This window comes from Mesoplodon bidens, assembly GCF_964165515.1.
Source record: "Mesoplodon bidens genome assembly, chromosome: 7".
NCBI classification, from domain to species: Eukaryota; Metazoa; Chordata; class Mammalia; order Artiodactyla; family Ziphiidae; genus Mesoplodon; species Mesoplodon bidens.
This window is the reverse complement of record NC_138164.1, coordinates 69,676,052-69,689,875: the sequence shown is the minus strand read 5'-3', so window position 1 is coordinate 69,689,875 and position 13,824 is coordinate 69,676,052. Positions and strand designations below refer to the sequence as shown.

At 39.5% G+C, this 13,824-nt stretch overlaps 1 protein-coding gene across 5 annotated transcripts in view; it reads left to right on the top strand.

Annotated features, from left to right (window-relative positions):
• Positions 1–13,824, top strand: part of DLG2 (discs large MAGUK scaffold protein 2) — a 1,231,136-nt gene that overhangs the window by 1,071,054 nt on the left and 146,258 nt on the right. For all 5 annotated transcript variants that reach the window (XM_081239496.1, XM_081239495.1, XM_081239497.1 and 2 more), the window contains one exon: positions 13,641–13,755. In XM_081239496.1, the coding sequence (XP_081095622.1) occupies positions 13,641–13,755 (115 nt within the window). The remainder of the gene's footprint in view (positions 1–13,640; positions 13,756–13,824) is intronic.

Sequence of the window (13,824 nt, the reverse complement as noted above, 5' to 3'; positions counted from 1 at the left end):
AGGGGAACAATTTTATAGGGAAAAAATAGTGAAATAAGCAAAATAATTTTTTTCTGCACCATAAAAATAACTAAACTGAGGATGAAATTGTTACCATAAATTGTGCTGAAGTTCTGTTCAGCTCCTGTTTGTGTGTTTGGGGGCTGTGGGTAATTTCCCATTATGTGATTTTTCTGGTTGCATGCCATAAAATACTTACAATAAATAGAAACACACATAGCATCTCAAGAAGTTAAAGGTAATCAGGATTGGAGATGAATCTAGCTAGGTGGTTTTAGGATTCAGAAATAGATAATTATGATGAGAAAGAAGTGGAGGATAAATAGTTCTCTCAATCCATATCTTTGGCGATTCTTCCTTTTACCTCAGTTGGAAAATGAAAATTCTTTTAGTGGGAGAGCCATGGAGGGATAGAACATATTTATCAAAGTTTCAACATTTTCAAAATGGCTAGATCACTTTTTTTATCAGGATGAAGGAGGAATAGTCACACCACGCCGTCAGTTATCAAACATTTCTCAGGCATCTACCGTGTGCCTCACAAATAATAAGCAAGGCTTTACAGATAATTAGTTTCATGTATGTGAAGTACTGCAAAGGAGTAATATCAGTTGCATGTGAAGGACCTGTCATAGGTCAGGGAGCTGTCTGAGGACATGATGTTGAAGACAGATGTTAAAGACAAGAAGCCAGATGGGGACCGATAGGAATGGTGTTCCAGGCAGAAGGAACAGCATGGAAGAGAATGGAACTGAGAAAATTTCGAAAGCTAGAATCTGAGGAAACCAAAAGAGAGGGGACGTTAAGACAAAGATGAGCTGGGGAGTTAAGCAGGGACCTTCTTGCCTTTATTAAGAATTGTAGACAGTATTCAAATTAGAAGCTAGAGCTCGTTGTGGAATTGCCACCACTGTGGAAATCAATGTAGACATTAGACAGCAGTAATGAAGAGTCTTTGTGTGCAGAGACCACATTTTAATCATCTTCTCACTGGTGTCTAGCACAGAGCCTCGCCATGGTTGATGCTAAGGTAATGTTTGCTGACCGAACAGAAGCATTTGAGCAGCATAGCACTTTTATGGCTATTACCTCAGTGAAGTCTCAAATCGCTGCTAGGTCTAGGTGTACTATACTATGAGCAAACCAGGGTTCAGAGCGACACATGCAGGGGAGCCCAGGGGCAGGAGCCGGAGGAACCAGGCCCTGTCGTTCCCTGCCCACTATACTAGTGAGGAGGACTGACGTGATGTTGCCAGCTTTTTAACTTTATTCAATTAGGATGTTTAATCTTTTTAAATAATCAATTTAAATGTTTCTGTTACAAACATTTTTAAGCATATGCAAAATTAGAATTTTACAAAGAATGCTCATGTACTTGTCACCCATATTCAGTAGTGGTCAAGTTTGCCAATTTGCATCATATAGCGCCTAAAGTATTTTCTTTGCTGATGTATTTTAAAACAAATCCAACATTTATCTCTTTTCATCCCTACAGTATTCAGAAACTATAAAGAAAAAAAAGAGAACATGTTCTTATATTACCACAATGCCATTATCACACTCAACAGAATTTAAAATAATTCTTGGTATGATCTAATACGTAGTTTATAATGACTTAAGTTTTTCTTTTTCCTAATTAGGATCCAAACAAGCACTATACGTTACATTTGGTGGTTATGCCTCTTAAGTATAAAAAGGACATTTTAACAACAAAAAAGTAAGAAAGAAATACTTTTAAAGACAAAAACCCCACAGTCTATTATGTAAGTTTAGATTTATGAAGTGCTCCTACCCTCAGCCTTATTTTTCATGCGGTGACATGGCCCTGCTCTCTGCAGCCGCTCCTGGGAATCCATGCCCGAAATTGTTGCAGATTCTGCAGTATCGGTGGCAGGGCTGATTGCTGTCTCTCCTGAGCATCTCCTGCCTCCCCGCAACCCTGTAAGTGCTCGTTAGACAGAGGGCAGCAAGTGAACCTGGCAGTCAGCCCCAAGTCTGGTGAACCTGCACCAACAGGATCCATGGTTTGCAGTTGACTTCTAGTCTTAAACCCAGAATCACACTAATGACATATTGAGAAGCTTTCATTTGGGAAGTGTATTGGAGAAACCGAACAAAGCCTTTTTGTTTTGATCTTACCAGCCTGCCTTATAGAATTCGCTATAGGTGTGAATCTATAGCTGTATCAGAAATTGGTTATTAACTGGTTACTTAGGGTGACCAAGCCAGATAGCCACGGACCTGTACATGTCAGGAGCAAAAGAGGGAGTAGCACTGTCGCTTGTAGAGCAAAGTGTAGTACCAGTGTAGTGAAAAAAGCTGGTTGAGGCTGGAACTAGACTTGGATTCAAATCCCAGCTCTGCTGTGTGACCTTGGGTGAATTGTCTAGCCTCTCTAAGCCTCCATTTTCTCTTAGTGTTCTTCCTGTTGTGCTTCTATTTATCTAGGAATGGTGGGTTATCCTCCAAGATAATATGTATATGTATTTCTCAAGGTGCTATTAAAGAATAAATCTGATAGGAATGTTGTGGAAGTAAGACAGATATTTGTACTCCTTATGTCATATCCAGGGGGTCTGCCAACCTGCCTACCTCTAGAACCAGACTGCTTTATCTTCTTTCTCTGCCCTGGTCTATAATTAGGCAAGAATATCATCCTTTTCACTGGGCAAGATCTAACTGATTATTACTGCAGAAGAACACAGGAAGCTTGAACATTATTATGTTAGCTTCTAGCTCCATGATTTTAATACAAAAGAAGGAACAGGACAAATCCAGCAAAGATTTAACATTTGTATTTGCCAAGGAAGCCTTTCTTATCTGGTTGGATGTAGTCTTAAGCACTTTGCCTTAAATTAGAAGGCACAGCTCCTTGATCCTTCTTCTGATGTACCATTAGCTATGAAACACATCAATTAAACTACAGCCTGTGCATCCCAGCTCTGAGCCTTTCACCCAACCTGCCAGCAGAACCTTCAGGGAGAATTGCCATTGTCAGCTAGGCCCTAATGATATCAGAAGTTTCCATTTTCCCCTCAGATTTTCACATCTCCTCTCTTAAGCATGATGTCCTATGTGGCTTTATTTCCATAGCCAAGACAGAAATCAAATTTCACAGCTATGGGGACAAATTTCAGATACTGAGGAAATATTCTAGGCAGAATGGAAATTTTTAAAAGGCTATATTGATATGAATTGTTGTTATCATCACTTTATATGGTATTCAGTTTATCAAATATCTTTATCTGTTTCTTCATTTGATCCTACAACAACCTTGTGATGTAAGCAGGGTGTTAATTGACATTATCCCCATTTTATAAATGAGGAATATAAAGCTTCAAAAGACCTTAGTCTTTTTTCTTTTCCATTTACAAATGCTATCACATTTAATTTTCAAGCAATCTGATGAGGCTGGTGGTGTTTTTCTATTGTACACATGAGAAAACCAGGTCTTCTCTGGGTCGAATAACTTGCACAAAATCCACCCTGTGAATTAGTGATGAACTTAAGATTTAAAGTTGAAACCTGTTTATTTCAGAGCTTTAAAAAGAAAAAACTGACACCAGGCTACTCCCAGTTGCCTGAAGACACAGGCTTTGCCAAATTCAAAAAGTTTCTGTGGTGACTCCACTTTGCAATAATCCTGATAATCAAAGAAAATCTGCCTTTATGAATCCATAAAACAAAACTGGCATGAAGCCAAATTGAAATTTGATGTATCTAATTTTCAGAGTTACACACGTATTGTACGAAATAGCTGGTTGGGGATTCAGACTGTTGTTTGTCTATAAAACTTACTTCACCTCACACATTAAAGAATTCCTGAGCATTTCCTGAAACCTCTTTAAAGGGTCTCCAGCCAGGATGTGCAAAAAATTGTTCTAGTCAAAACAAATGACCCCAATTCTGCTGAGAAAGAGAGAGAGAAACAACATATCTTAATTCAGTATATTATTAAAAATTATTCTAAAAGGTCTGATCTACATTGTAGTAGATTTAGCAAACAAAAGGATCATTTTTTTCCCCTGAAGTCTTTATTTATCTTGCCCAATTTAGCAAACATTTATATTAGCATTTACTGTTAACTGTGTGTCACACTCTGTTCCAAACATTGGGGATACAGAAAAAGCATGACAATGTCTTGCCCTCATGGCGTCCATAACTAAGTTCTTAATGCTCAGTGCTAGAGATCTCTTACTTTGTGGAGTTCAGAAAAGATAACAGACTCACCCTATTGTCTAGGTTTCCCAGTTATAGTTGGATTCTAGGGAGTTTAGTTTTGAATCTGTTTATCTCTTTCTCTCTGTCTCTCTGTCTCCCTGTCTCTCTCTGTGTGTCACACACAGTGTGCACATGCACACACACACATACACACACACAGTAGTTTGGATAAGAAGTATGCCAAACAACATCTATAAATCTTCGGCAGTGGAAAATTGCATGTCACCACTTTAACACAGAAGCAGGATGGCAACCTGAGAGATAAGTCAAGAGTTGGGGTAAAAGGCTAATTAAATCCTTAGGCAGAATTGTGGAGATCCACAGGCTGAAAATCCTTCCAGTGGCCAGAGGTTAGCTCTCTTGATGGCAGGTGGGCATGCCAATACACATATGGGGGGGAAGCTAGTCTTCTATAGCAGTCTATAAAAACAGCAGCCCTTCCCAGCATGACTACCTGAAAAACAGCCGGAGTCTGAAAGCTCTAAAGCTGTCTCTAAAGTTTGATGTAACATGGTGCGGCCTCTTTTTTTTTAAATTTATTTACTTTATTTTATTTATTTTTTTGGCTGCGTTGGGTCCTCGTTGCTGCGCGCGGGCTTTCTCTAGTTGCGGCAAGTCGGGGCTACTCTTCACTGTGGTGCGCAGGCTTCTTATAAAGGTGGCTTCTCTTGTTGTAGAACACAGGCTCTAGGCATGCAGGCTTCAGTAGTTGTGGCACACGGGCTCAGTAGTTGTGGCTTATGGGCCCTAGAGTGCAGGCTCAGTAGTTGTGGTGCACGGGCTTAGTTGCTCCGTGGCATGTGGGATCTTCCCAGACCAGGGCTTGAACTCGTGTCCCCTGCATTGGCAGGCGGATTCTTAACCACTGCACCACCAGGGAGGTCCGCGTGGTGGAGCCTCTTCTGTGCCTGTCTGACTCTGAAGTTTTGGGGCAAAGAAAAAAGAAGAGGTGGTGAAATGGGAACTTTTGATTCTTTTCTGAGCTCCAAGTAAATAGAATTATTTTTGTATCATTCATTATACAAAAGAATTTTGACAAAGTATTGCTTCTTGGGCTTGAGACATAACCAGTATTCTATGGCCATCCTCCTATGCATGCCTATTCAGTTAAGAGTCTAGTGGAGAATAACATGTCTCATATTTTTCTGAAGAATGTACTTTTCAGTATGGGCTCACAGTTTTTAATTTTTAAAGTAAAATTGTCTATTATCTTTTGCAAAAAAAAAAAGAGTCTAGTGGAGAAAGAGCAGTGATACATATGTTTGGAATTTTCTAGTTTTAAGCACTTTTATTTATCATATTACATTGATTATAAGGCTAACATTTACCCCCTTTTACACCCATACATGTCAGCTTGTGAAATCTGAGTGAGTCTTGAGTCCACCCTCTCCAAAAACGGGACTATTATTAATTGGCACTGCTTTTTGAAATCAATACTGCTTAAAAAGGTGAAAATGAAGTACATTGTATTAGATATTCAGAACAACTTTGTATAGGTGCAGAGAAGATTTCCCCATTTTACAAAGGAGTAAACAGCATCTCTGAGAGGTTGAGGGATTTTCCCAACATCACTCAGAGCCAAGACTCAAATCCAGAACTTTGATTCCAGGGTACGGCTTTGAGACCCTGGTTGCTCTTCTCACACTACCAGTAACCGTACAGTTTTTCACAAAGATTTAACCTGCCTCACTTTCTCCATTGTAACATGTATCTGACTGTATTGACTTCTTCGAAGGTATCTCATTACTGTTTAGGAAGTGCTTGATACACATATAGGAGCAGAAATCTAAGTGGCAGATGCTCTTTTTATATTCACCCCAAAGAACCAGAAAATTAAAGGCTATGTACGAGCCTGTGTATGAGCTCCTTAAGGCAAAGAACTGCCCAGTGGATTCAGTATCCCTAGCAATTAGCATTGTGCCTGGCATGTAATAAGCCCTGAAGAAATGTTTGCTGAATAAATGAAGGAAGGTATTTCCCCCAAAGAAATGGAAACATTTACAATTGCTCACCTGTATCTCATTGCTGGAACAGTGATCAGATGCTATGCTAAGAATAGGTATAAACTATTCTGCCTGGCCCTGGTGACAACAGCGGTCATGTCCAGGTAAACAATATTGTGATTCCAATAGACTGCACCCATTGATATTTGCCCCAACCCTATTGGAAGGTGCCCCAAAGCTCAGGCTTCCTTAGCTTATAAGCCACCAAGAACTTCTAGCTCAGGTTTGTCTATTAAAAGCATCACTTCTTGGGTGAGCAGCAGGTGGTCTCTTCAAACTGCTTCCCCTGGAGTGTGGAAGTGGATAACTTGGCAGGAAAGCAGCCTGTTCTGCTTGGATGTACAGAATCCTGCTTACAGCCCAGTGATTTACCAGTTGTTGTTAAAGCTGCACACATATCCATAATGAGCAAATAGGAATAGGATGCTACCGTCCCCATTAGTGTGACTAAGGACTGGATATGCATTTGTCTTAAGAGGGACCATCACAGTAACAACAGAAAACAACTATCTTACATTTACAAAATGCTTCATGTCGAATCTCATTTTGATTCTCACACCACTTTAACAACAGAAAACAACTATCTTACATTTACAAAATGCTTCATGTCGAATCTCATTTTGATTCTCACACCACTTTGTGAGAGGAATCTCACAATTTACAGATGAGCAAACTGAAGCTCAGAAACTTTCCATGGCCCTGTTGGTAGTAAATGACAGGATTAAGGTTTAAAGCTGGCCTCCCAGCCTAAAGTTCCCTGTCCTACTCTGCTCACTGCTTCCTCTGGTAGCTGACAATCATGAGTCAGCTGGATGAGATCACAGCTGTGGAGGGGTATGCCACTCACCAGCTCACTTCGAGGACGACATGCCCATGGCTTCATGCTGTAGTCTAACGCACTGAGCTTATTGTTTTCTTCTCTCAGGCACAAGGCTGGCATCCGAGCCTTGAAGATGTGAGCAGTTGTTCAGCTTTAATCTATGCAGATTAATCCTATTGCATTAAACAACCCCAGTCTCCTCACAGGAGGCAGTGTCTCCTTTCCTGTGTGGATGATGGGGTGAATTTGCTTCTGGGTCTCCTTGTTCACACTTGACAAATTGCGTAGGAAGCAGGCATATGGCAGAGACCCCTCTCATGTGTAGCACATGGCATTCACACCCTTGCCCTTGCTCCATCCAAGTGTCCATCAGTAGCTAAAGCCTTGAGATGATACCGATGGATGAGGTCACTAATACTCCTGAAAAGGGCAGCAGCTTTGGTATTGGGCATCATTCTCCTGACCTCCAGATCACTGTGGATTTGTGAGAGGTCCCTGAGGAGCCATTTAGTGGTTGCCCAGTAGGTGAGTAGTTCCATACTGGTGCCAAGTGTCCCCAAGTACGGCCATCATTGCTCTTTGGCCTGGTAGAGACATCAGTTCATAACAGGCAGAGTAAGGCTGTATTAGGGGGTACTGGGAGCAGACACAGCTTTCCATTTTACCTGGTACAGAAAGGGGTTATGACTTCTGCAAGCAGTGAACAAGAATAGCTGTTGAATTACACGTGAAAATTAACAGGAGGAATTGTCAGTAATTACCAAGAGCCAACCCTTTAGGTCCATCAGCTCTCTCTTGTAACCTTCCCAGCATGTCTTGAAGTAGGTACAGTTATTATTCCTGTTCTACTTATGAGGAAATTGAGCCCAACTTCCACAGTAATGCACAGCTAATAAGTGGCAGAGCCAGGATTCTGACCATATCTATGTAATCCAAATCTTCTACCCTGTCTACTATCATTACTCATCATGTCTAAGTGAAAGCAAATGATGTAATTCTAATGTGAATATGTCTAGTCAGGAACAACTAGATCGATACCCAAGAATGTGACATTAAAAATATATATATATGGCTTATCATTTATAGAGGGGAAAAAAGAACTAACCAGAGGTAATATTTCTTTTTTTTTCCCAGTGGATTTGTACTTTTAAAAATTGAAGTATAGTTGATTTACAGTGTTGTGTTAATTTGTGCTCTACAGCAAACTGATTCAGTTATACATATATACATTCTTTTTTTAATATTCTTTTCCATTATGGTTTAGCACAAGATATTGAATATAGTTCCCCGTGCTATATGTTAGGACCTTGTTGTTTATCCCTTCTGTCCCTATATAAAAGCTTATGTCTGCTGACCCCAACCTCCCACCCCATTCCTCCCCCAACCTTCTCCTCCTTGGCAACCACAAGTCTGTTCTCTGTGTCTGTGAGTCAGTTTCTGTTTCATTTGTGTTATATTTTAGATTCCACATATAAGTGGTATATGGTATTTGTCTTTCTCTTTCTGACTTACTTAGTATGATAATCTCTAGTTGCATCCATGTTGCTGCAAATGGCATTATTTCATTCTTTTTATGGCTGAGTAGTATTCCATTGTATATATGTACCACATCTTCTTTATCCATTCATCTGTTGATGGACATTTAAGTTGTTTCCGTGTCTTGGCTATTGTGAATAGTGCTGCTATGAACATACAGGTGCATGTATCTTTTTGAATTAGAGTTTTGTCCAGATATATGCCCAGGAGTGGGATTGCTGGATCATATGGCAATTCTTTTTTTTTAATTAATTAATTAATTAATTAACTTATTTATTTATTTTTGGCTGTGCTAGGTCTTCGTTGCTGTGCCTGGGCTTTCTCTAGTTGCGGCGAGCAGGGGCTACTCTTTGTTGTGGTGTGTGGGCTTCTCACTGCAGTGGCTTCTCTTGTTGCAGAGCACAGGCTCTAGGCACGCAGGCTTCAGTAGTTGCGGTGTGCAGGCTCAGTAGTTGTGGCTCGTGGGCTCTAGAGTGCAGGCTCAGTAGTTGTGGCTTAGTTGCTCCACAGCATGTGGGATCTTCCCGGACCAAAGCTCGAACCCTTGTTCCCTGCATTGGCAGGCGGATTCTTAACCACTGCACCACCAGGGAAGTCCTGGCAATTCTATTTTTAATCTTTTTGAGGAACCTCCATACTGTTTTCCATAGTGGCTTAAGGTCCTGCTTCTTTAATGCAGTTTCCCACCTCAGCATTATCCTGCTTAATTTCCTTGTCAGTGTCCCATTCAAGAAGTAAACTCCTTTAGGTTCTTTTTCAAAACTATATGCCATGCACCTAGTACAATCCCATGTGTAGGGAAGGAGGAATGATAGACCTTGAGGTTGGAGAAACCGAGATGAGTGAGGCATACCCACTCTCTAAGGAGTTTACGGGACAATAAAGGAGAGGACCAGCATGCACATAATACAGTAGGTGAAAGGAAAGAGAGTGAGATTTTAGGAGGGCGGGGTAGAGAATTGAGGAGGTCTTAGGTTCTAAGGGAAAATTGTGGTGTTTTAATAGGTACTAAGATGTGATGGAGACAGACTGACCTCACAGAGATCCAGGGTTGAATGCTAGCTCCATGTCCAATGAGCTCTGTTACCTAGAAGCTTTGTGACTTTGGTGAAGTTAGTTAACCTCTCTGAACCTGTTTCCTCACCTCTAAAATAATATGCTTACCTCAGAGCTTTGTTAGGAGAAATAACATAATTTTTAAGTATGTAGCACAGAAACTAGTCTATTGCAGGTATTCAGTTCAGTAAACATGAATTTTCCTTTAGAATATATAAAGATTGAGCACTTTAAAATATTAGAATGTTCTCCTGAGTGTTAGGAATTTATTGGAAAATATCCCAAAGGGGAGGGCGTGGATGTGAATGAAACATTTGGGGAAAGAAGAGGGAATTAAGATTAAATGGACATGGTAGTGTTAGATTTTTAACTTGTTGAAAATGTAGTTTTCAATACTATTGTAAAACATAAAGAAGACATACTTCACAATTTATTTATCTACTTTCTTGTTTATTTCTAGAGCTTTTCTAATTTTAAACTTGTTTAACTATGAGAGGCTGGAGACATAGCCCCTCTCCTCTCTGTCTCTGTCTCTCTCTCACACGTGTGTACACACACACCATTTATATTTGTAAACTCAGATCTTATTGTTTTTGCTTCGATGAAATTACTTGTAAAGCTTTATTTTTCAAAAAGGAGCAAAGAGGGATAAACACTTGAATACAGGATTTGTGTTTAACACGACTGTCAAAGTGGAGAAGTTGAGAACAAGATGATTCCAGTTAAGACAAATACAATACAATACAATACAACACACAATATAATACCTCCCCATCCATAGTGGAGAATGTAAACACCATAGAATACGATGTAGAATAAACATTTCAAAAGGATGATAGAAAACTTTTTGGGACTCTAATGAGCCATACAGTAAGGAGAACGCAGGAAGAGCCTAATCAAGTGCTGATCACATACAAGTTAAGTATCAAAGAACTGTTTCCAAAATGTATGACATGGCTGAGATGGAGAGAGCATAGAGACTGCCAAGAGAATAGTAAAAATAACAGTGGGATTTGGGAGTGGCCATAATTAGACAGGAGTAAAGCCTTGAAATTAGGCAGAATAATTAGCCTTGAAGAAAAAAGTCCTAGAGAAGCATCTTGTCTTTCTTCATTTAAGAAAACTTAATATTGAAAACAGGCAATTTCAGTCCTACAGGCATTTTAGAACTGAATTCATTTCAGTTCCCCTCACTTCCTCGTTGATTATTTATTCATTCATTCATTCAGAAAATGTTTATTGAGCACCTGTTATTAAATGCCTCCTGCATACCAGACACTAGGTTAGGAACAGGCAAAGCCTTGGTGAGCTCAATCTAATGGGGAAGGTGAGCAACGGCGCAAATGACTGCAGTTTGGTGTGATAAGTACAGTAAAGTAGCAAAGTGGCGGTATGTAGTTGAGGACTGGCACTGAATTAGGTGTTTTGGTGGCGGGGGGGAGGGGGGGATGGTTGGAGGTGGGAGTTCAGGTTTTTGTCATGATAATAAAGTCATCAAATGGTAAAGGGGTTGTCCTGGGAACAGATGGCAGATTCAGTGATTCTTAGGGGCGATGCATGGTGTTTAGCTAGTGACAGTGTGGAGCACGGCTCAGAAGGAACGGAGAGTTCCAGCTCTGTGTTCCAGGCTAGATTATTTTCTCCAAAAAATGCTGATGGGGGCTGTGTGACTCTGCAAAGCTTTGATACTCTTGCTGTGGTGTTGTACAGACCTGCCGTGGATGTGCTCACGTACACCAAGATCCCTGTCTGACACCAAAGGCTGTCATATGGGAATTGTTAAATAAATTATAGTCTTAAACTGTAGAATGTAATTAAGGGTATTAGGAAACATGATACTTATTATTTGAGAGAAGGTAGGAAAAGATCCAAGTTACACTGTTAAAAAGGGAGGAAAAAACATTAGCATAATATATAATTAAGATCTCATATGTGTGTGGGAGTATGTATATATTCAAATGAATTGAGAAATGTCTGCGGAAGTCCAGCACCCGCCAGCTGTGTACCTATAGGCTATGCTATAAGGAAGGACAGCAGTGAGAGAGAAGGGGGGATGGGGACCTCTCATTTTTTATTCTGTGTTTTTCTATATGGTTCACATTTTTACAACATCCATGGACTTCGTTTTGTAATTTAAATAAGAAATGAAATAATGCCTATGAAGCCCTGAGCACAGCATCTGCCATGTGGCTGGCAGTAATATTAATTGGATATTAATAGGATGGCAAGAAAATATGACTTGCTCAGAATGATTTAAATCTGCATATAGCATCATATTTATGGTTGTAAATAAGTGTTTTCTCTCTCTGCTAAAATGAAATAAAATAAATATCTTAAATTATGGTTAATAGATTTTAGTTAAATAGGTATTCTGCTTATTTAAACATTTAGGATTTAATTATTCAAAGTGAAGTTTTGAACAGGAAGTCTTCCAAATCTAGGTAATATCAGACTTCGCCTAATAAGCACCAGAAATTTCCCGTCAGTTAGGGTTGTCTGTAGAGCACTAAACTTTAAAAATATTTAACATTCAGAATTCATTGTTGTCTGTCATTGAAAACTAAGGTCAAATCATTTTCTTTATGAAATTCCACACCACAACAACCAACAGCCAGATATTCAGTAAATTGAATTTAAATTTAATTTTGTGGAAGTTTTTATTATAAAAAAATTGAAGTATACTGTAAGTAGATCATCTTGTATTATATTCAGTCATTCTTGTTTTTGTGAAAAGTTAGGAATAAATTGAATTGAAAAATCACATTGTTTTCTGAAATGTATTGAGGACCTCTGTGAAAATTCTTTATGCTTTAAATTCTCCGACAGCAAGACACAGTTGCGCCAGGGAGGTGGCAGACCAAGTTGGGATCAAGAACATGGAAACTTCAAAAGCCATTTCTTTGTCTATGCTCATTGTTTTACTAAGTGTCTTAAAACCTATTTTTCTTTCTTTATTTTTATTGGATTGATATGGTGAAAAAATTTTTCCTGTGATGAAATAGCATATTTTAATAATTATATTTCCTTGATTTTTTTAGACCCATATGTTTTTTCTTTGAATGTTTCTAAAATAGATTTACTGCTTTCTAACCCTGATCTCCTGAGAAGCTGATTTAAATATATATTGTGTGTTAGAATTGATGAAGTTTGGCATGTGATGTTTTCTATTAAAGCTATAAGGCAAAGTTGAGGTATGATCCCAAGTAATCAGCTTCTAAGAGCCCCCCAGGGGGGAAAAAAGCTTAGCAAAATTAAATGGCATTTTTTACACAGTTCATCACCAAACACTTGATACTCTGGTCTATCTGGCTGAGGGTAACTAGAGACTCACCTCCGCCCCTATACTATTGGTAATCCTATGAACTTTTGGGGTTTTTTACCCTCTCATTTCTAAATTAATCCTATTATTTAGAGATAATTATAGATTCACATGCAGTTGTAAGAAACAATACAGGGAAATCCTATGTACCTTTTACTCAGTTTTTCCCAGTGGTAACATTTTAGAAATCTGTAGCATGCTATGACAAGCAGGATGTTGACATAGACATAATCCATCAAATTTATTCCAGTTTTCCCAGCTTTACTTGTAATCATTTGTGTGTGTGTGTGTGTGTGTGTAGTGAGTTCTGTGTCATTTTATCACATGTGCAAGTACCTGTATCTATGACCACAGTCAAGACAGGAAACATTTCCATCACCAACAAGGATACCTTGTATAGCCCATTTATAAAAACACCCACCTCCTCCCCCATGGACTTTTCACATATTGGGGATTTGGTGGTGGTATGTTTTTGGGAAATAACTGGTTTGTTCTTTTCCTCTTGTGAATGTCTTCAAATAAATAATATGAAAGTGAACCTTCTGTGTTCCTCCATTCTTGCACTGTGCATCTCCCCGTTGCTTGGCAAAGGGACCAACAGGGACGAAGGGTTGCCTTGAGTGTGCAGTATTTCTAATTGCTGAAGGCACAGAACCAAATTTGCCACCTCCGTTTCCGTTCCCAGATTACGCTCGATTTGAGGCCAAAATCCATGACCTACGAGAGCAGATGATGAACCACAGCATGAGCTCCGGGTCCGGGTCCCTGCGAACCAATCAGAAACGCTCTCTCTATGTCAGGTAGGCAACAGTGTATTTCTTACTGTGATCTGTACTTGTGAGCCGTCAGCTTGGGGAGACAAAGGCGAC